This window comes from Cibotium barometz, chromosome 10 (genome assembly GCF_041138505.1).
Source record: "Cibotium barometz isolate CiBa-2024 chromosome 10, ASM4113850v1, whole genome shotgun sequence".
Lineage (NCBI taxonomy): Eukaryota > Viridiplantae > Streptophyta > Polypodiopsida > Cyatheales > Cibotiaceae > Cibotium > Cibotium barometz.
Window position 1 is genome coordinate 14,470,168 of NC_141055.1, and position 22,501 is coordinate 14,492,668.

The following is a 22,501-nucleotide window of genomic DNA, read 5'->3' on the forward strand; positions in this document are numbered from 1 at the left end:
AATGATGTATAAATAAACTACACCACAATTGAGCGTGAAGGGTTGGCCATGGTTTATGCTGTTAAGAAATACAGACATTACTTGCTATCCAACAAATTTGTATTCTTTGTTGATCATCATGCCTTATTATATCTAGTGAATAAGCTATGCACCACCGGGAGAATCACATGATGGTTGCTTTTACTCCTGGAATTTGACTTTACGGTCACAGTGAGAAAAGGAACACAGCATGTTTTGGCAGACTATATGTCTAGAATTCCAAACAGAGAACCTGTAAACTGGCATTGATGACCTCCCAGATGCATGTCTGTTCAAAATTAATACGGTTCCTGAGTGGAGCGAGGAAATATCTGAGTACCTAGCTCATGGTTTTCCACAAGATCACAGCCCTTGAACAAGGATAAGATACATCGGCTCATTAAGCTAGCCGCACCATATCAATTGATTGTGGGAGAACTATACAAGCTGGGCAAAGATGATATCCTCAAGAGGTGTGTGAGAAGATGAGTTCGTCTCATGGTATTAGAAGAGGCACACTCCGGAATAGCCGGAGAACATTTTGTTGGAGAAGTTACTGCTTGTAAAGTACTTGGCCTACGTTATTTGGAGATGCCATAGAATTTGTGAAAAGATACGAAGCATGCCAATAATTTGCTATTCCACAGCAGAAGGACAAAATGCCACTTGCCCCTGTAATTGTGAGACAACCCTTTGAGAAATTTGGACCCATTAATCCAGCAACGCATCTGTCACACAAGCTCATTCTGTGATCATGGCCACGGATTATTTCACCAAGTGGGCAGAGGCGAGAGCCTCTAAAAATGCTAATGCTCGAACTACGGCCAAGTTCTTGTATATATAAACATATCATTTTTAGTTTTGACTGTCCACCACTAGAATTAGTTAGTGAGACCGAGGTTTGCATTTCATTGAGGTGATTGAAAATTTACTCACGGGATTCCTTGTAATCCATAAAAAATCATCACCTTATTATCCACAGGTAAATGGCCAAGCTGAGAGCACTAATAAGATTTTATGTGCTATCTTGACCAAGATCTTAGAAGTCAGTTGAACAGATTGGGAACATAAGCTAACTGCAGCACTACTAATCGTATAAGGTAGCAAACGGGATACACTCCCTTTCATCTGACTTATGGTATTGATGCGGTAATGCCCATGGAATTCTTAGTTCCAAGCCTACGTATTGTGATACAAGAAAGGCTTACAGAAAATATGTTAGTGGAGAGGCTGATTGACTTAGAAAACTTGATGAAACTAGGCTTATTGCATCGCAAAGGCTTATGGTCGAGAAATTACGGAGAAACATTAGTTTGACCATAACCTAAAACACAAAGAATTGGAAACAGGGGACCTTGTCCTCATGTATGGTATTTGAAGCACCAAGAAAAAGAAATTGAAATACAGAGGGTTTGGACCTTTTATAGTGTCTAAAATCACCCCTCAAGGGTCAGTCCGAATTGAAACCATCGATGGGGTAGAAATGGAGGGATATATCAACAGAAGTAAGCTCAAAAAATATTATGAACCTCTGACCCAGGAAATGCTTGAACAAGATCATATTCTAAAACAAAAAAAAGAGCTAGTCAAGGAAAAAATTAGACAAGCTCAAGAGGAAGCCAAGCAAGGGAGGCTAAAGCAAAACAAAGACTCCAAGGGAGAACGCTACATGTAAACATGGATTCACTCACCTTGCTTGAAGATGATGACCTAAAACATAAAGAACTGGAAACGGGGGACCTTGTCCTCATGTATGGTATTGGAAGAACCAAGAAAAAGAAATTGAAATATAGAGGGTTCGGACCTTTTAGAGTGTCTAAAATCACCCCTCAAGGGTCAGTCCAAATTGAAACCATCGATGGGGTAGAAATGGAGGGATATATCAACAAAAATAAGCTCAAAAAATATTATGGACCTCTGACCCAGGAAATGCTTGAATAAGATTATATTCTAAAACAAAAGAAAGAGCTAGTCAAGGAAAAAATCAGACAAGCTTAAGAGGAAGCCAAGGAAGGGAGGCTAAAGCAAAACAGAGACTTCAAGGGAGGACGCTACATGTAAACATGGCTTCACTCACCTTGCTTGAAAACGATGACCTAGATATTGAGCCGGCACACCTCAGTGTAAATGTCTCTACAAAGGGTAGTCACACAAGGAGCATTGCATTAATTGATACAGGATCAAGTCATAACTTGATTTCCTAGGAGACATGGGTAGCTCTAAAACCAACCCCCCTAGAGGCAACTAGTGCATAGGTTCGTAGTGTGCATTTATTTGTTACGCAAACAATGGGATTTTTGAATGTTAACATCTCCATAAAGAATAATCCGTTGGTTGGAAAGGTATTTGTAAGGGACCTATCCATTAAGTCTCTATCATTCGTATGCTTTGACTTTAATTACTTGCATAGATAAGCAACACATGATTTATTACATACATGGTATAATGACACAAGTGCTTCCCAAGCATGTTTAGTAGTCCTTACATGACTAAATGTAAGGAGCGATACTCTTCTTGACTGACAAAGCAAGCAACGCATATGCCTGCACATCTCTTCCATCCCACTTTGTTTGTTCCTACCTATGTAGGAGGTATACTATCATGTGGTAACACACCATGTGAAACTAAGTCTGTGTTTGTAGATGTTTATTAGAGGAACCAAGACGTTTCTCAATACCAATCACAACATTCCATAGCCCTACCAATACATGTACATCATATAGGACCATAACAGGTAGTTGGTCCCGTCAAGCTTTTTCTCAGCAGGTAACATCCGAAATACATCATTGTTTGTCATTTCTAATAATACCCAAGAAAGTAATCATGTAACCTACAAGTGCTAAGTGATCCTTTGATGCAACAAATGTGGCTTCTAATAAGGCCACTTACAATGGAGACCTGTAAGGACTATGAAAGAAATACATAGTAATATGAGTAGAGATTTTACTTGTAAGAAGTAGAGATCGATGTTGTTGAAGTGTAGCTCATAGACAAGATTCGGTGTGGTGAGTGTCTGATGCTTTCACATGTATCTACACACTCGTTTGTAGTAGATATGTCAATACTGCTCTAGAATTTGATGAAGAACAGTGCAAATTTGGTCCCTCGAAGATGTCTATGAAAATTGAAAACTGTGTGAACGGCCCCTAAAAATGGGCCTAGAGTAAAAATCTGACTGAACTGCAGTACAAAGTACTATACACTTCTAGGTCCTCTTTATTCTCCCAAAAGGGCTCCTTCATCCAATTCAAGAAGGCAGGCAACTTGGGGTGAAGGGCAAGTAGCAATAATAGGGGCAAGGAACGTATGCTCTGATACCAAATGTTGGAAATAGGGTTGCTGGAATGCGCGCGTGCCACACACTGTGGAGAAGCTCAAGAGAGCACACAATGAGATGATAGATAGATAATGAATGTGTGCTGTACAAAGATAATAAGTATACCCCAAGATGGGTGTATACTAGCACGGGGGAAATAACCTCCTAAAGAGGGAAAAAGTGTTCTGGCTAGTCCTAGTGTTTTCACACACATCACTACCAAATATGGCTATAAAAGTTGTAACACGATTTTGAGGGAGTAAGTAGTTCATGGAATGGAATCAATAACCAAGGCAAGCCATCCCAACCTTCAACACCGTCTTCTCCCCTATGTTGTTTTCGGCCACCAATGAACATAGTGGTCAAATTGCTTCAAAAATGTAGTAATAAAATCATCAATAAATCTTTGTGATTTTAGAGACCCCATATCCAATTTTTTATGAGACCACTTGATAGGAGGCACTTGTTGCATAAGAGCAAATGATATCTTCCTTTTGATCGAGAGTGCTCTTCCTCACACCCTTGAGCAAGGTCATCATGTAAAAGACAAGAGAGTTGCTTAAAAAAGAGATCGAGAAGAAAGCATAAAAACGCTCTCCATCATCACCACACCACTCGCCATAGTTTTGCCACCAGTGTATGTTGTGTGGCTTCACATACCACTGTTGTTGTGCAGAGCAACATCGAACCATGGTACTTGGGTTGAGTTCACTCAATCGAACTAGCATACCACACCACTCGCCATAGTTTTGCTACCAGTGTATGGAGTGTGGCTTCACATACCACCATTGTTGTAGAGCAACATCGAACCATGGTACTTGGGTTGAGTTCACTCAATCAAACTAGCATGCTATTCTTCAATTTCACCATCTTGTATAATACTTCCTTGGCATGTGCAAGAGACTAGAAGGGGCGGCATAGAAAGGGCAATGTGATGTACCTTATGCATGCATAACAAAAGTTGCAGCACCATATATACCATTGCCACACGTGTTAGCATCTAGAGGAGGCATAGAAAGGGGAATGTGATGTACCTTATCCATAAATAACAAAAGTTGCAGTACCATATGTACCACTGCCATGTAGTTTGACATGATGATTGCAAGGCCCACATTATAAGCCACAAAAAAACTTGATAGCAATAGTTCAGAGCACCTCAAAATGTAGCAGTAGAAGGCAATTGACTAGGTCAACCAAAAAAAATGCTAGTCTGGCAAAATGCAAATGTATGAGCTAGTTCTAGAAGGTGCAAATGTATGAAAAACAAAACCAACTAACCTTGCGAGGTGTATTTGTATAAGCCTTCCAATGTTTCCAAGAGCAAGATGTATTGCACACTCCACCAAACATTATAGGGGAGAGGTGGAACAACAACGATGGAAAACATGCCTAACATCAAAATAGAAGCTGGTCATACAGTTAATGGAAACTTGGAGCAAAGAAAAGCGGATTGTATAGCTTGTGGGGGTTGGTGGTAAAAAAAAAAGCAACATCTAAGTAGAGTTGGTGGTAGCTTCCAACGCCTGGGTTGGTGGTTGTATAGCTTATGGGGGTTGGTTGTTTAAGAAAAAAATGCAACATCCGAGTAGAGTTGGTGCGTAGCTTCCAACGTGTGGGTATGGTGGTCACAATTTGAGGAGTGAATTTTGGGAGCTATTGGGGTAGTTGGGAAATTTCAAAACCAACATGTGTGGGAAAGCCTTGTAAGCTTATAGAAAGTGTGGGAAAAAGAAAACCAACTAGCCTTGTAAGGTGTGACTATATGAGCCTTCCAATGTTTCCAAGAGCAAGCTCTATCGCACACTCCACCAAACATTGTAGGGAGGAGAGGTGGAACAATAGTGGTGGAAAACATGCATAACATTAAAAGAGAAGGTGGTCGTACAATTGATAGAAACTTGGAGCAAAGAGAAGTGGGTTATATAGCTTGTGCGGGTCGGTGGTTTAAGAAAAAATGCAACATCCAAGAAAAGTTGGTGGGCAACTTCCAACGTGGTCACAATTCGAGGAGTGAGTTTTGGGAGCTATTGGGGCAGTTGAGAAATTTTCGATACCAACATGTGTGGGAAAGCCCTCTAAGTTTATAGAAGGTGTTGTAAGAATTGTTAGTGGCCCTTGGTCATTTTTGCCTATATAGAACTTTCACGAGTTGTTGATTGTGTCTTTTATTTATTTATTTTGTGAAAATTTGATTTTAATCACCTATAAAAACGCTAGCTTACAATTTTTGGAAAGTTTTATCTGCGAAAGAAACGCATTCTGTGTGTGTCTCTGCAGCAGCGAACTTGCTCTTTGGCAGCCATGAAGACCACCAAGGGTGGGAAGGTCATGAACCCCACCGACGCTTACCGCAAGGAGCTTCGCAAGAAAGAACTGAAGCGGGTGCCAAATTTTCCCCTGAAATGTTTTTCTGCGTGTCTTCGCTTTCTTTCAATCTTTCTCTGTTTTTAGGGTCCGAGTGTTTCCGATCATCTGTGCTGGTTTGGGGTTTTAAGGAACAGTGGGTTTTGGATTTAGGGTTTTTGAGAAACAGGGGGTTTTCGATTTACGACTGTTTTAGGGTTCGTAAACGTTCTAGGGTTTGCAATGGTGGTTAATGCTTCAGGATTTTTTTCCCGTCTTGTAATGTTTACCGTTACTGTTTCTCTGATTAAGCATTTGGTCAGATTATTGTGAAACTAGAAATCCAGAGGCTACACAAAGTGGTTAGTTTGCCCATTATACTTTAGTCCCTGGGCAGTGGCTTTAAGCCATGCTCTTCTTATCGCAAATGGCACTACCTTTGTCTGCTTAACCTATCAAGGCGATTGGCAAATCAGATGTGCATGCAATGACATGCAAAAAATATTCATGCTTGTATCGATGTGAGAGAGGCCTATTGTGACACACCTCCAAGTATGCAGGGCCCAGCTGGACATCAGATAGCAGCCGACATGCAGATTCGGATCACCCAAAAGACATGTGGCAATGATGATGTGGTGGGAGCAATGATGTGGCATTGATGATGCGGTAGTCGGGTACAGGTGGCCGATTGCGGCCGACTAGGAGCATTGGTGCATACCAAATCCTCATATTCAATTGCATTCCTTAGTGCTGGACTTCACAGAGCGTTTCTTTGTAGGCGAATTGCTAGCCAAGAGTGTATAGGATTTGACATGCCAGATTTAGGACTCTTATGTGTGTGATTCCGCTGCATTCTTCTTTCTATCTTTAGAAAACTCTAGCACATAGGTGCAAGTGTTCTACAATTGAGCCTATGGAACTTGAAATTTTTTTTTCTCGCACCCGTGTGTGTTGACTACTTGGATAGGGTAGAACACCTAGATTTCAAGAGTGCACAAGTTTGGCTTTGGGAAAAATGAATATTTGGGCTCTCTTCATTGCACGTGGGTTAATTGGGGTATACTGTGCTTCGCTGCCCCACCAAACCCTTACCTCATTGCGTAGGGTTGAAATCTTCCACCCTGTCCTTGATCACTAGATATTTGTCATGGATTCACAACTCATTGATGTGCTTCTTAGCATGAAGCATGGACGCGCGGGCGGTGGAGGGTATTACTGGCCGTCTCGATGGGATAGAGTAGACCTAATATTCCGGCTTTGGAATCTACAAGGGCTTGTGTTTTGGAGCAAGTGTTCGACGCTTCCGAAGATGAAGTGGAAAGACTTTGTAGAGGAGGATTTTTCACTCCTTTCGATGCACACAAGGATGTACTGGATGAGCTTCGCTCCTAGTCCGGTAGTCCTCATTCTACACTTGTGCGTAATTGGTAGGAGAGATGCCATTCGTGTCACCGATGGTCTCCTTCACAGAGTCCCTCTCCACCGGATTCTTTGGATAGTTCTTGCTTACCTTCACCAGCTCGACGTTGGGAGACTATTGGTTTACCTGGTACCAAGTTCTTCCTCCATGCATCATGAGGGACAAGCTCAATTAATGAAGCTTTTGAAGCCTCCCAAGTTCAACGGGACGATGGACGGAGAAGTCGTAACCAATTGGATCCGCGAGATGGTTGCCACATTGGTAGCAACAGGTGGGTCATATATTTTTCAGCTCCATTTGGTGCATATGGCTTTGAAGGGTGCCGTTCTCTTATGGTGGGAAGACCACCTTAGGCACTACTCCGTAACTTGCTGGGATGATTGTCGCAAGGCAGTCTTGAAGCAGTTTATTTACGTATGCAAAAACATGGCGAATTGATAACCGACTATCTCGCTCATTTCTGAAAGCTTTTGCTCATACTCCCAAGGACCATCTGATGGTGGTCAGAGCAGCTGAGTGATTGGTGGACGATTTAAGACCATTTTTGCATGCAGACGTTCGTGCACATCGGCCCCGTGATCTTTCGAATGTGGTTCATCTTGCTACAACCCTTTGGTCGCGGGAGAGTTCCAAGTTTGGGACTCAATAAGAGGGACAATAGAAAGACAAAGATAAGGGTAGCCAGTCCAAGGCTAAGGATGATAAGGACAAGGTAAGTGGGGGAGCTTTGGTGACTTGCCTCCTGAAGAGCATCGTGCTAATGGCTGCTAGACAGTGCTTTTATTGTGACTCCATGGAGCATATTGGAAGGGACTCTCCGAAGAACACAAGGAAGCAGAGTGGTAAGGGCAAAGAGAAGCCCAAGGAGAAGGCTAGTTCATGTGCCGCAGTCGTATCTAACACCGGCACCATCTACTTTCCCTCTCGCTCCCACCAGTACCACAATTCTCGGTCTCGGAGGATCTCAGTGGTCTTGGGCAGGCATGATATGGTGATGTGTTGAGGGATGCTTCATGGACATCTGGTGTCCATTGTTACGACCGTGTGTTTTTCTCTGGACAACAAGCAGGTGGGCACGGGCACGGGATGGACAGTGTGAATGGCATCCATTTGGATATGAAAAAGAAACCCATGTGGGGCAGCCCAAGTGGGAAAGGGACAAAAAGGGATTTTGAGTTTATAAGGTTTTAAAACCTTAGATGATTAAAAATAATAATATATTTGGAACATGCTTTTTTTTCTATTTGCTTTTGGCTTTTTGGAGAAAAGCGATCTGAATCGCATCATGGTTATAAAAGCAAAGGGTGGCGGATTCCGAAGTATGGTGTCGTCGTGTGGCCATGTGACGTGTAGTGGGTGGTGCCTCGATTGGACTGTTGTTGTGGGCGCTTCCGTATTGCTTCAACCGTGCGTTCTCTCCCTCTCCCTTTCCCTCTCCCTCTTTCGCTTGGCATGCGGAGGACTGGACTCCATGCTGAGGGGGACACATGTTTATGAAGGGGCTGGTCGGGTGGTGACGTGTGGCACATCACTTTGGGATCACAGGTCTGTAGGAGTACGTGGGCCGGCTGTAGGAGTATGAGGGTTGGATGCAGGGATCGCATCCAGGCGAAACATGCAGTTATGTGTGGCTGAGCAGGTTCGCACAGGTTTGCAGGACAGGCGATCAGGAGCACCCTTTGTGCAGCAAGCCAGCGATCACAAGGAGACAGGCTGGTTGGAAGAAGGCAGACTGTGCCAGGACAGCAACGCACATATGGGCTGAGCAGTTTTCCTCACGTGTCCTCTCTTTATCTCTCTCTCTCTCTCGGGAGGTTACAGGTTGTTGCAGAAGGTGGCGCACAGAGCTGTAGGCAGAGTTTCTTTTTTTTCTCTCTCTCTCTCTCTCTCTCTCTCTCTCTCTCTCTCTCTCTCATCATGGATTACAGGCTCTGTTGAAGAGATTGGGATACAGAGGATCAAGCTAAGATGCATGGGATGATGTTCTTGAAAGAGATGTATTGCTCCTGTTCGTCTTGGACTTATGTGTATTCAGGGATTGCTTGACACGTCCTCTATCTTTCTCTCTCTGGGTTTTGGCAACTGTGCTTGGATCGTATATTTCTCATGGAAACATGATGGAATGAAGGGATGTAATGCATGAAAATTATGAGTAATCACCATGTAAACATGATGCCTAAGTGTGTTTAGTCTCTCACCAAGAGAATGGAAATAGCCTTCCACAAGCCAAGAGAGAAGCCATGAGCTCCAAGAAACATAAGTTTCAATTTCTAAAAATGATCATCAAAAGTTACAACCATGGTCCAAGTCCCCTCTTTTATACATGGACTTGTCCCATTATTAACCCTATTGAATAAAGTTCCTACTTTATTACAAACCATCCCTTCCCAAAGATTTTGTCCTCAAAATCAATAACATGTACAATCTCAAAGTATGAGACTCTAATGTAATCAATGGGAAGTGGTTAAGAGTTCTCAAGTACATCCAAAGCACATATACAATGAAAATCCGGATGTATACAAGTCCACAAAGCTTCAAGCCCAAAGTGTATGAGTGGGACTGTTATGACAGCCCTTCTAGTCGATGAAGACCCTTGAAAATCCTTCATTTAGACTCCATATATTGGGCTGAAAATGATATGTACACTCAGCCATATGTAGCCCACATCATAATCTTTCATTAGGATACGCCATGAAGCTTGTTGGAGTAGAAAAATAGGCCCAATAGTAGACCTTCCCAAAGCTGTCCAGAAATTACAGCATGTATACTTCTCCTCATATTACCCAATTTGCTCAAGTAAACCATACCACTTGGTCACGGAAAGTCATCCACAAGTAAGCCATGTTGTTGGACATACTCCAATGATTGCCAAGTAGCCTCATCCATGGGTAATTGCTTCCATTTGACAAGGTATTCATCAATATTCCGATTCCTCAACTCTCTTGTCCTCTTGCCAATAACCCTCTCCGGCTCATAAATGATCTCACCTTCTTCATTCATGGGTGGAAGCTCTTCCATCTCTTGAGGCAAAGATCCCATAAACCTCTTAAGGTTAGATACATGAAACACATTATGGATTCTTGTCGAAGAAGGCAAATCCAACTTGTAGGCCAAATCACCAACCCTCTTGATAATCAAGTATGGTCCATAATACCTATGAGCCAATTTTGAGTTGGTTACACCTTTGAGAGTGTTATGCCGACTCTTGGGAAGCTTCAATAGCACATAATCACCCTCTTCAAACTCCACATTCCTTCTATGAACATCCGCATTAGCCTTCATGACATCTTGAGCCTTCTTCATATTGTCCTTGCAAAGTTGAAGAAGTTGTCTCATTCTTTCCAACTCTTCTTTTGCCAATGGATTGACCACTTTGTCTTCATGGAAGGCTATCGATGGCACATGTACTTGATATCCATAGAGAGCCTCAAATGGTGACATGCCAATACTCAAATGCTTGCTTGAATTATGGCAGAATTCAGCAAGATAAAGCCACTCATCCCAAGATGTTTGCATGTCATGACAATAGTGCCTCAAGTACACCTCAAGCCATTTGTTTGTGCACTCCGTTTGCCCATCCGTTTGAGGGTGATAGGCCGTAGATGGAGTGATTTGAGTACCCAAGCTCTCATATAATGACCTCCAAAAAGTCTCCATGAACTTGGTATCTCGATCACAAACTATGTTGAGTGGCAAGCCATGTATCTTGAATACATGTTCCAAAAATTGCTTGGCAATATGAGATGCTTCATAAGTGGTCTTTGAAGCAATGAAATGGGCTGATTTTGTAAGCCTATCAATCACCACAAATATTTGATCCCATCCATGCTTTGTCTTTGGTAGACCCGTGATGAAGTCCATAGAAATGTGAGTCCATTTACCATCCGGAATAGGTAATGGATGAAGTAAACCACTTGGGAGTTGATGGCTATCCTTATTCTTTTGACAAGAAGCACATTCCATCACAAACTTCTTCACATCTCCCCATATGCCTTTCCAATAAAAACTCTTGCTCACTTTATCATAGGTTTTGAGTACACCAAGATGGCCCGAAAGTGGTGAAGAATGCATCTCATGAAGCACCTTTGGTATGTAGAATGAGGAAGGAACCAAATACACCTTACCCTTGTACCACAAGAGACCATTGTGAAGCTTGTAATGAGGAAACTCTCCACCATCACCTTGCTGTAATTTGGTATAAATATGGGCAGCACCTTCATTGATGAGGTATTCCTCTTGAATCCCCTTGATCCATTCACTATATACCTCCATGATTGAAGTTGTAGCGCAAGCCCACATTCTAGACAATGCATCCGCCACTACATTGTCCTTCCCGGGTGTGTAGGATATCTCAAAATCATATCCTTGAAGTGTGGCCAGCCATCTCTTTTGCTTCTCAACTCCTCAATCTTTGGATCATCCATTCTTTGAGTCTTCTTGAAGGGTTGAAAGGGCCTCTTCTTCATGAAGTCACTACTCTTTTTGGCATCAAATTGATGTATCCCATTCTTTGGCTGTCCACCCCCAAATGATGTAGGGGCTCTTGGATTAGAGGATGGTAATGTAGAGGTAGGACCTTTTCCAAAATTGTAAGAAGTAGTGGTTGGTTTGAGTGTGTCTTTGGTGAAGGTCATGGGCTGAGACCTCTTGTACTTTGGCTCATAGAGTTCGGCTAACCTCATAGCTTCTTTGAGAGAGCTAGGCCTTTGAGCCGACACATCCGCCTTGATGAAGTGTTCAAGCCCATGCACAAACTTTTTCATCTTCATGTCTTCACTCAAGCCTTCCACGTACATTGAAAGCTTCAAAAATCTCTTGATGTAATCTCTCACCATCATCCCCTTTTGAGAAAGCTCATACCATTCTTCATGGTATCGGTCAAGCACTAAGGGTGAAATGAAGGCCAAGTTCATCTCCCGCTTCAATCCTTCCCAAGTTGATGGCGTGTTCCCTTGTTTGACCAAGTGCCTCCACCATTGATGAGCATAATCTTCAAGATGTAAGGAGGAAAATTGTACCATATCACGCTCACTTTTTGGGTAAAGTTGGAAATAAGTGTCAAGCTTGGTAGCACTTGCGGAGATGACCCGTCACCTTTGAACTTTGATAGTGAGATTTTGTCTTTGACATCCTTGGAAGATATGTGGGATGGGTTATCATGTTGGGTAGAGGGCTTGAATCTTTGCATCTTTGAGTATGACTCCATAAATTGTGCAAAGTCTTTGTAATCCCTCTTGATGATATTCAACAATTCCATCCACTTCTCGTGAGCATCCCTTTGTCTTTGGGCAAAGGACATTTGATTCCAATCGAGTGCAATCTCCCCATCATTCACAAACGCCTCATCCTCTTCCCTTGAATGCATTGCCCTAGAAGAGGTAGGACCCTTTGATGCATTGAGGTGAGACAAACCTGAATGAAAAGAAGGAGGAAACATCTCCTTGACAAGAGGTCTCCGTGCATCCGCCATGAATCCCCGAGTGGATGCTCCCAATGGATCCTCTTGTACGACCTTCATGGAATCCTCATTCAAGATGCCCTTGCCTTTTCTTTGCTCATAGTCACCATAATTCCCATGCTTTTCTTGTGCTTGAGACTTCCCAAACTTGTCCTCCATCACACCAATCCGTGAGGATAATGTTTCAAAATGAGAATCAAGCTTGGAGTCTAAGGTCTCCAACCGTTGTACAAGCATTTGCATGAGGGTGTCATGGTTAACCGCCGCTTGTGTCCCTTGAGGAATTTGATTATGTACATTGCTCCCATTGTCTTCATTGATGAATGCATCCCTTGCATCCATATTACCTTCCATGTCCTCATCACCAATGATCATTTCTTGCACAACATCCCCACCCTTGCGTGGTCTTCCCTTCGGCATAGTGAAGAAAATGCAAGATGTTGGTAGAATGTCCAAATGATGTCGGAATTGGACAAAAGAAGGTTCTATGGGTAGGTAATGGTGTCTACTATCCTCCCAAATGAACACAGTAAGAATTAGGTGTGGGCAAGTACTCTCTGTTTTAGGGTTTGTGCGGGACAGCTGAAAGTAGTAATTTGGCTCTAAAATGCAAAATATATGTCGGAATTAGGATTTTGACGGCTCTATAGAAAGCTAACGGAAGATAGAACCTACCCCTAAAAGCATTTTGATTCAGTCAAAGTGGAAGTATATTCTGTTTGACTTTGACCAGAAAGTCAACATGACTACTTTGACCAAGATTGTGATATCCGATTAAGGGGTTCTATGGCTCATTTGAAAACTCTCAATGAGTAGAATAGAGTCGTGTAATCACTCGGACCTAATCCCAAAAACCCTAGGACTGAATTAGGGTTTTGTAAAATCCCAGAAATTCCCAAAATTCGGTCCCAAAGCTCAATCCGGCTACAAATGATTGGTGTTTCTCCCCTTGGTAGTTGTGAATAACTCTTCAAGTGTATCCATGGGGTAAATCTCCAATCAATAAGCTTGTTTGGCTCCCTTGTTGGAAAAATTCCGCCATAGTCTCCTTTGTAATTGGAACCAAATCTCAAATGAAAATGCAACTTCTCAAATCACCATGCAATACTCTTTGTATCCTACAATGTCATGAAAGATCATATGCACTCTTTGTCCATCAAAGCATTTGCAATATCCACACAATATGATGGAAAAAGGGGCCCCATTGCCCAAATGCATCCACAAAGTCGATGGTGAGGATTGTTGAGGACGCGCGTTGAAGCTTGCCGATCTCCCGGCCAAGCTCTTCTCACCCCTTCACCAAGTTTTCCTCCAAGGTGAAGGTTGAGGCCATGTCTTCACACCGGTGTACCTAATCCCCCTTTGTACCGCTTTTCCAAGGCAATCACGGCACAAAGAGTTCAAGCCATTCTCCCCTTGGCCTCTCCAACCAATGCCAAGGTACCCTCACACATTGCTAGATTCTATAGAAACTTGAAGTGGTAGCAATGGTGAGTGTAGGTACAAAATGATGTGGATAATATCAAATGATAGAACAAGTTTGTTGGCTTACAAGTATTGAGCATGACTCATGCCCTTTTACAATTTAGAACTCACCAATAAAGCATGGACTCATGCCTCAATCCATCATCCAAAAGCTCCAACACAAACCAACAATTCACAATGCCCTCACCATGGCATTTGCATAAGCATTTGTTAACCACAATCAAGGCATTTGCAATTGCATTCCAACAATCCCTTTCACATCATATTGACAAATGCATGCTTCCAAATCTTATGCTCTCTTATGCCCATGTGTAAAACATAGCATTGGCATGGCTATGTATAGCATCCATAGTGTCCATATGGCATCAAGATGAGCATGAGGGACTCCAAAAACATTGCATAAGCTTGCTATTCCATCAATGGCATGCCAATTGAGACATAATGAAGAAAATCCCCCAAAATGTGATCTATGAATTGGCCAAGCTCATGTGGAATCAATTCCTTTCACCATTGCCATCAATAATGCATGGAGAAGCAATATTGGCATGTGAATGGTCAAGCTTTAATGGTTAATTTCTGAAAATTAGGGGAGTTTGAATGTGTCCAACCCTAATCCATTCCCAAGCTCCACCAAATGCTTCAAACTTGCAAGAAATTGATCAAACCACTCACCAATGTCATCCGGAAAGCTTCAATGGTAGAAAATGTTGAAGAAGCCTCTTGTTGAAGAAAAACGTAGCCCTTCTTTGCTCTGAAATTTGCAGCCAAATAGCACCTCCCATGTGCTTGAACAAGGTTTGAAAATATGCTCCAAACAAGGGCTAAGAACCCTATTGAAAAGCTTTCAACTCTTGAGGTAGTAGAGCTAGGCTTCACCTAGCTCTTCCTCCCACAATTTTCAGCGCAGATTTGAGGCGGCAGCCTGCAACAGCCCGCCGTTTGCTTCTTTGCCTCCTCCATGAGATGATTAGAATACCAAAGATGCCTATGAAGATGTACAAGCTTAGCAATTGAAAGATATGGTTCATGGAAGGTAGACTAAGCTCAACTTTCAGCCATGGAGAAATGTTCACAAGCTCCCAAATCTTGAGAAAAAAATTTGCAAGAAGAGGCTCAAATGAAAGATCTCAGTGAGCTCTACAAAAACCCTAAGGTTTGGCATCAAAACGGGTAAAGGAAGAGCATCCCATGGCTATGGAAAGCTTGAGGAAGAAGAAGATGATTACTAATCGTGATTAGCAGAAAAGTTAATTGCAATTAGTCACTTGCCCTAAGTTTTGGCCCGACTGTCCCAAATTTTTGGTCCAGAGGTCCAAAATTTGGTCCAAAAATGGCAAAATTGGCCAAAATCACTCAAAATTCAAGCAATTTCCATGAAATGCTCACCATATCCATGAGATTAAGCAAGATTAGAGAAGATTTGTCAAGAATCACTCAAGGATTACAAGAAAATGAAAAAAAATTAAAAGAAACTCAAATTTTCAAGCAAATTTTCCCAACAACCCATGCATGCCCATGATCAAAATCAAGAGCTCTGATACCAATTGGAATGAAGGGATGTAATGCATGAAAATTATGAGTAATCACCATGTAAACATGATGCCTAAGTGTGTTTAGTCTCTCACCAAGAGAATGGAAATAGCCTTCCACAAGCCAAGAGAGAAGCCATGAGCTCCAAGAAACATAAGTTTCAATTTCTAAAAATGATCATCAAAAGTTACAACCATGGTCCAAGTCCCCTCTTTTATACATGGACTTGTTCCATTATTAACCCTATTGAATAAAGTTCCTACTTTATTACACATGACATTGCTTTTCGAGAGGAAACATGACTATGGTATCTAGGAAACAGGCCTATGGTTTATGGGATACAGGTCTTTGGTTTATCGGATACAGGTCTTTGGTTTTATTTGGAAAATATGTCTTTGGATTCATGTGAACAGGTTGTAGTTTCTGAAGGTTACATGCAAGCTGTGACTATAGTGAAGGACATATGGTTTGGTACAACCCTACTGCTGTTTGGGAAAGGGTTTGAGGGCTCCATGGTAGAGAGGAGAAGACCTTTTCAAGCAAGAAAGTGTTGTACAGGTGTGCCTTCTCTATGGTATGCTGTGTTGTAATAATGAGAGTTCTTATTTGGAAGTCTTGGGTGAAACTACAAGGGATCCTATTGGTGGAGGATTCTACAAGTTGTACTTTGTACTCAAATTTGATCAAGTAAAGAAATACTGTAAGGGGTGTCACTGCGTTTTGGGGACAATCAATGTCCGTGTAATTTTTGCAGGAGAACTCTAGCTTCCCGTGTTTATTTTCCTTTTCCAGGTCTCCATGGGTGTTGAAGTGTTTTGTGTGCGATTGTTTGTTTCACTGCCCGTCGGATTTCTGAAGGCCGGTTTCATGGTTTCATCGTCGGGATATCGTCGACTTTCTCAAGGAGGCGAGCCTGTGGTCACATCAAAAGCTTCAACATGTGGAAAGTGAAAAGGAAGTGCAGGAGACAGTGCAAGTGCAGGATTGTGTCTTTGCCTATATGAGGTGAAGAGCAAAAGCTGAAGATGAAGCTCAGGAGAAAAGACACCAAGGACAGGAAGTAGTCAGCAAGGAACAAGAAGCAGTTGAAGTGTTATGGTGCAAAACATGGGTTAAAGGCTATGGCTTTTGACATTTTGTCACCAGTGGTATCTTCAGGGAGGCTTCACGGGTTCGGAAGGCAATTTCTTTCTATGTTTAGCAGTGGTGATCTACTATGCTTCATTGGGGACTTGTGCTTACCACTTGGGTGGAGTGCAAGCAGATTTTGGGTGCCTGAGGATGTATCAGATGAGGCGCAGATGGAAGCGGAGGAACTTGATGAGGTTCTTATTCCCAAGCAGATACTGGCACATAAGGAAAGAAAGGTACAAGGTAAAGTTTCCCGTCGCTATCTTGTGAAGTTCAAGAATTGTTCACTGATGGATGCGACGTGGATGGAGGAGGGTGACTTAGCATATTCACCTTAGGTAATGCAGCTTTATCTTGATGCCTTTGAGTTGGAGCTGACTCTTGCGACGGCTCATTCAGGTTCAGCAGAACTGGGGTCTGGAGCGTTGCCTGATGCTCAAGAGGGGGGTAGCACTTCCGCTCCCTTGTTACAGACACGCTCAGTTTTCATCTAGGAGTCGCTTGGTGACATCTTTGTATTCACCCAAAGGTACTGAGGCTTACAGTACATCTGCTGATGGGATGTCTATGATATTGTGTACTAGTCACATGAGATGGTAAAGTTGGGTATGGTTCACAGTCGGCCGCATCTTGAACTATAATTGCAACTATGGATGGTTTTTGCCTTTGAAACTAAGGTATGACTAAGGAAGATTGGGACATTGATCTTTGTCATATGGTTCTGGCTGTTCTTGACCACAGAATTGGTCGATTGGATATTGAGATGATGCTATTTGTGGAGTTGGTCTCCTTTGGAATGGCATGGTTTGGTTGAGCTCAAAGTCTGCGGCAATCTGAGCTAACACTTCGAGACTCTATGAAGGGCATAAGTCTTGGGAGCAGTCCTAGGGTTGGTTTGGTTCATGGATATGTGGATTGAACTCTGTTTGTGCATGTATGCATACACTTTTTGAGGTATTATTATATTCTGGTGCCATTGGATCTTGGTACCCTTGAGAATACATTGAGTAATACTCTGGATTGAGTGGCGTGATGCATGTATATTGGTATGATACATCAAGTACTTTATCATGTTCATGGATGCATCACTGAGTGACTTCTGCGGGATGGCCATGAGACATATGTGGGAGGTACTTAGTGGATGTATTGTTTGGATGCATTGAGTGCTTTCATATGCTCATGTTGTATCACTAGTCGTAACTCTTGTGGGATGTCCATGGGTGTAAGGCTTGCGAGTAGCCCTTCGACTGTTATTTTGCAATAGGTAGAGCATCTTGAGGAGCATATTGTTTGCGAATGCATATATGTGTCATGCATATGTTTGTCATATGTAGAATGATGCCTGGTTTTGTTTTTGGCTAACACAGGTTACGTGTTTTCACTTGATTTTAGACTTTTTGCTGCAGGTTCTGAAGGAACAAGCAAGAGTTGTTTGTCTCTTTGACGTGACATTGTGGCCTTATTGTCCAAGATGATTGTTTCATCACCCAGATGCACTAGAGGGGCATTGCTTTTGTCATATGGGGAATCTTTGCTCATACGATGCCTTACTGTGTTATTGAGTGCAATCGAGGACGCTTGCTATTTTTCAAGAGGGGGTTATGTTATGACCCTGTGTTTTTCTCTGGACAACAAGCAGGTGGGCACGGGCACGGGATGGACAGTGTGAATGGCATCCATTTGGATATGAAAAAGAAACGCATGTGGGGCAGCCCAAGTGGGAAAGGGACAAAAAGGGATTTTGAGTTTATAAGGTTTTAAAACCTTAGATGATTAAAAATAATAATATATTTGGAACATGTGTTTTTTTCTATTTGCTTTTGGCTTTTTGGAGAAGCGATTTGAATCGCATCGTGGTTGTAAAAGCGAAGGGTGGCAGATTCCGAAGTATGGTGTTGTCGTGTGGCCATGTGACGTGTAGTGGGTGGCACTTCGACTGGACTGCTGTTGTGGGCGCTTCTGTATTGCTTTCAGCCGCGCGTTCGTCTCCCTCTCCCTCTTTCGCTTGGCACGCGGAGGGCTGGACTGCATGCCGAGGGGGGACACATGTTTATGAAGGGGCTGGTCGGGTGGTGACGTGTGGCGCATCACTTTGGGCTCGCAGGTCTGCAGGAGTACGTGGGCCGGTTGCAGGAGTATGAGGGCTGGCTGCAGGGATTGCATCTAGGCGAAACATGCAGTTATGTGTGGCTGAGCAGGTTCGCACAGGTTTGCAGGACAGGCGATCAGGAGCACCCTTTGTGCAGCAAGCCAGCGAGACAGCAAGGAGACAGGAAGAAGGCAGAGTGTGCCAGGACAGCAGTGCACATTTGGGCTGAGCAGTTTTCCTCACGTTTCCTCTCTTTATCTCTCTTGGGAGGTTACAGGTTGCTGCAGAAGGTGGCGCACAGAGCTGCAGGCAGAGTTTCTTCTTTTTTTTCTCTCTCTCTCTCTCTCTCTCTCATCATGGATTGCAGGCTCTGTTGAAGAGATTGGGATACAGAGGATCAAGCTAAGATGCATGGGGTGATGTTCTTGGAAGAGATGTATTGTTCCTCTTCGTCTTGGACTTATGTGCATTCAGGGATTGCTTGACACGTCCCCTATCTTTCTCTCTTTGGGTTTTGGCAACCGTGCTTGGATGGTATATTTCTCATGGAAACAGGACATTGGTTTTCGAGAGGAAACATGACTTTGGTATCGAGGAAATAGGCCTATGGTTTATGGGATATAGGTCTTTGGTTTATCGGATACAGGTCTTTGGTTTCATTTGGAAAATATGTCTTTGGATTCATGTGAACAGGTTGTAGTTTCTGAAGGTTACATGCAAGCTGTGACTATAGTGAACGACATATGGTTTGGTACAACCCTACTGCTGTTTGGGAAAGGGTTTGAGGGTTCCATGGTAGAGAGGGAGAAGACCTTTTCAAGCAGGGAAGTGTTGTACAGGTGTGCCTTCTCTATGGTATGCTGTGCTGTAATAACGAGAGTTCTTATTTGGAAGTCTTGGGTGAAACTATAAGGGATCCTATTGGTGGAGGATTCTACAAGTTGTACTTTGTACCCAAATTTGATCAAGTAAAGAAATACTGCAAGGGGCGCCACTACGTTTTGGGACCAATCGGTGTCCGTGTAATTTTTGCAGGAGCACTCTAGCTCCCCCTGTTTATTTTCCTTTTCCAGGTCCCTATGGGTGTTGAAGTGCTTGTGTGCGAGTGTTTGTTTCACCGCCCGCCAGATTTCTGAAGGCCGGTTTCATCCATACTCCTTGATGGAGGAGCCTCGCATGACATCATTAGAGATTGTGTGGTTGAGCGGTTGAAGTTGCCTACGACAATGGACACTTGTGGCGTAGTCCTAGCCACTGCCATGAGAAGCAAGTGGAAGAAATCGAGCCAGTTTCGGGTTGTGGAGACCCTGGAGGATGCCACATTGGCTTTTGGAGAGAATCATGCTGTATGGCCCTCAGTGCTGTAGCTCATCATGATATTGCGTAACTTTGCGTCTCAGAGTTTCTAGCTTAGACAATACATCCGTAAGTGGTGTGGCAAGTGGGGTGTTTTTTACATCAGATTGTCAGGTGTATTCATCACGTGCTCATCATCACTCACATGTTCAACCGTGATTACGGATCAAAATTTTTTGCCAACACAGTAATCTTTTGCTCCCTCGGAACGCTCTATCTGCGAACCTCGAAAAGAGGATTTACCCACATACTAGAGAACTTGGCTCTGATACCACTGTCACAAATACAGAAGCATGTGCACACAAAACCTTATCCCATACATAACATCATGGCATAATACATAGCATCTGACAATACATCATCATACTTTGAAACCACTGAAACCGCAATATGAAAAACTTGCACAAAACACAGCACTAGGGGCTGAAGTTGGGCCAGTCTCCCCACCCCCCCCCCCCCCCCCCCCCCCGCGCCCCCCGGTATCTTTATTACGTTCCAGTACAAGAGAACGGGTGCCAGAGAGTAAACACTCTTCAGACTGGCACCAGATACATCCAGAATAAGATGAAAACAAATCAAACAATTGCGTGAGACTTCAATCTCAAGCTTCCAAGAGTTCCTCGGACACAACCACACTCTGATACGTGATCACACCCTCTAGCAGTGGTGCTGTCCTGAATAACCAGCGATGAAAAACCTTGGCTCTGGCCACTCGAAGGTTCCACCCTTAGAGCCAGAGGCTTCACATAGGTCTAGATATTGTTTGCCTTCAAATCTGTCACGAAGAACCTTGCATTGGGTTGAACAACACTGTTTTCTGCTCCGTGACAACACACAACAGGGCCTTCTTTATACCTTATGTGGTGAGAATCTTTAGCATCAACTTTAGAGAGTAGAGAGAGAGAATATAGAAGACGACACAGTATTGGGTCCCAATACCCACTAAAGGCCCCCAACCCCCTCTCGCCCCCCCCCCCCCCCCCCCGCCTCTGCAAACAGGAGTATTTGCTTATATTATTCTTTGGAGAAATGCTGTACAATGTTGAGTACAAATGATATGAATGCCCAACGCAAGGACGAGGAAGACCGTACATCGGTTGAGTATCCACCTATTCCGAGGCTTTGTTGAAGACTCTCCTTGGCCATCGATGCAAGTCCAGATAGTTGTAGGACTGCACATATGCGGGCTGAATGTGAAGAGTATTTGCTTATATTATTCTTTGGAGAAATGCTGTACAATGTTGAGTACAAATGATATGAATGCCCAACGCAAGGACGAGGAAGACCGTACATCGGTTGAGTATCCACCTATCCCGAGGCTTTGTTGAAGACTCTCCTTGGCCATCGATGCAAGTCCAGATAGTTGTAGGACTGCACATATGCGGGCTGAATGTGAAGAGTATCTTCCTTCTTAGCTTGGAGTGTTTGGATGCTGCAAATTGAGTATGCTTTGCTGAAAATACCTGAATGATTTTGTGTGGGCTAAGGTCATGCTTTTATACCTCCTCAGGACTGCAGTCGGCTTCCCATAGAAGGCTGTCGGCCGAGGCAAAAGACCCACGACTGACTGAAAGAGCAGTAGGCTGCTGTAAAATACCCCCATGACTGGATAATGCCAGTCGGCAGCAGTAAATGCTTGGTCAGGTGTTGCATTACCTGTTGGCTGCCCAAATGATGCTGGTCGGGCTGTAGCATTACCTGTTGGCTGCCCAAATGATGCTGGTTGGGCTGTAGGCCTAGTTGGCTGCTGGCCGACTGGGCACAAAAGCCACCAAGGGGCTTTCATGGCAAAGGCTATCCCAAGTTGGGGCTACCTTGGAGGGCTGGCCCCTTCTATGTGAATGAACCTAAAAATGCGTGCATGCATCTAATGCTAAGGTTGACAACTACATGCTTCTGAATGATGCTTTCTCCAAGTGGGTTAAGAGGACTGACATCTCTGACTGACCTCTAAGGCTCAGACTGATCTACGTAGCTCGTGCCTGACTGTCCATGGACTGAGGGCTCACAATGGGGTCACGGCGTATGACATAATCCTAGAAAAGGTTCTACTTTGATGTTGCATTGATGATCATGCCAGTGTGTCACTGTGTACCCCAGTGTAGGGTGCACGTGACACTTTATAATTTGTCCGCCCAAATTTAAGTGTATGTGAACACCTGCACTCATAAACCTTAGTGTAATGAAATATAAGCTGTAAATTGAGTTTGTGATCACTTACGACCTGCAAAACACATAAGACCACCACCTCAGTCCCAAACAGGTGTGCACACATGTGTCCACAGGTTTTCAGGTGTCCCCCGAGCCCATGGACAATCACAAGCAGAAATACCAAGGCATTATCCAGGCAGTCAT

At 43.3% G+C, this 22,501-nt stretch overlaps 1 protein-coding gene across 1 annotated transcript in view; it reads left to right on the forward strand.

Moving 5' to 3' along the window:
• The first annotated feature begins 5,568 nt into the window (after positions 1 to 5,568).
• The window catches only part of LOC147634585 (protein EARLY FLOWERING 5-like), a 57,235-nt gene continuing 40,302 nt past the window's right edge, over positions 5,569 to 22,501 (forward strand). The window contains exon 1 of the mRNA XM_086803698.1: positions 5,569 to 5,716. Within this exon, the coding sequence (XP_086659824.1) occupies positions 5,636 to 5,716 (81 nt within the window). The 5' untranslated portion in view covers positions 5,569 to 5,635. The remainder of the gene's footprint in view (positions 5,717 to 22,501) is intronic.